The sequence below is a fragment of the Bison bison genome, unplaced genomic scaffold, assembly GCF_000754665.1.
Source record: "Bison bison bison isolate TAMUID 2011002044 unplaced genomic scaffold, Bison_UMD1.0 scf7180017864352, whole genome shotgun sequence".
In the NCBI taxonomy this organism is placed as follows: domain Eukaryota; kingdom Metazoa; phylum Chordata; class Mammalia; order Artiodactyla; family Bovidae; genus Bison; species Bison bison.
In genome coordinates, this window is record NW_011494924.1 from 3,535,624 (window position 1) to 3,536,020 (window position 397).

The window sequence follows — 397 nt, forward strand, 5'->3', positions numbered from 1 at the left end:
ACTGGGACGGTGAGGAAGCGCGTGGAGGGCGCCGGCGAGGGCGCGCGGCTGCCGCCGGCCGTGCCCACAGACTTCACGCGCACGTCTACCTGCAGTTCCACCGGGGTCCAGGCGCCCGGAGCTGGCTCACCCGGCGCTGCCTTGGGTATCAGCTCGGTCTCCGGCGTCTCGCCGTCCCGGGGCTGCTCGGCCGCGGCGGGGTCCGGAGACGGCGGCTCCGGGCCGGTCGACGCCTGGCGGCGGAAGGCGCCATAGCCCAGGCTGGGTGGCAGCACTCGCAGGGGCGCGGGGCGAGGCGAAGGCAGCATCTTCCCGCCCGACAGGTCCTGGCCCGCGCCCGCCGCCTCTTTGGCGGGGGCCAGACTCAAGCTGTTCTCAGGACTCTCAGGGCGTCTTT

At 74.6% G+C, this 397-nt stretch overlaps 1 protein-coding gene across 1 annotated transcript in view; it reads right to left on the bottom strand.

The window, feature by feature from the left end:
* The window catches only part of KLRG2 (killer cell lectin-like receptor subfamily G, member 2), a 29,830-nt gene that overhangs the window by 15,536 nt on the left and 13,897 nt on the right, over positions 1-397 (bottom strand). The window contains exon 4 of the mRNA XM_010855020.1: positions 3-393. Within this exon, the coding sequence (XP_010853322.1) occupies positions 3-393 (391 nt within the window). The remainder of the gene's footprint in view (positions 1-2; positions 394-397) is intronic.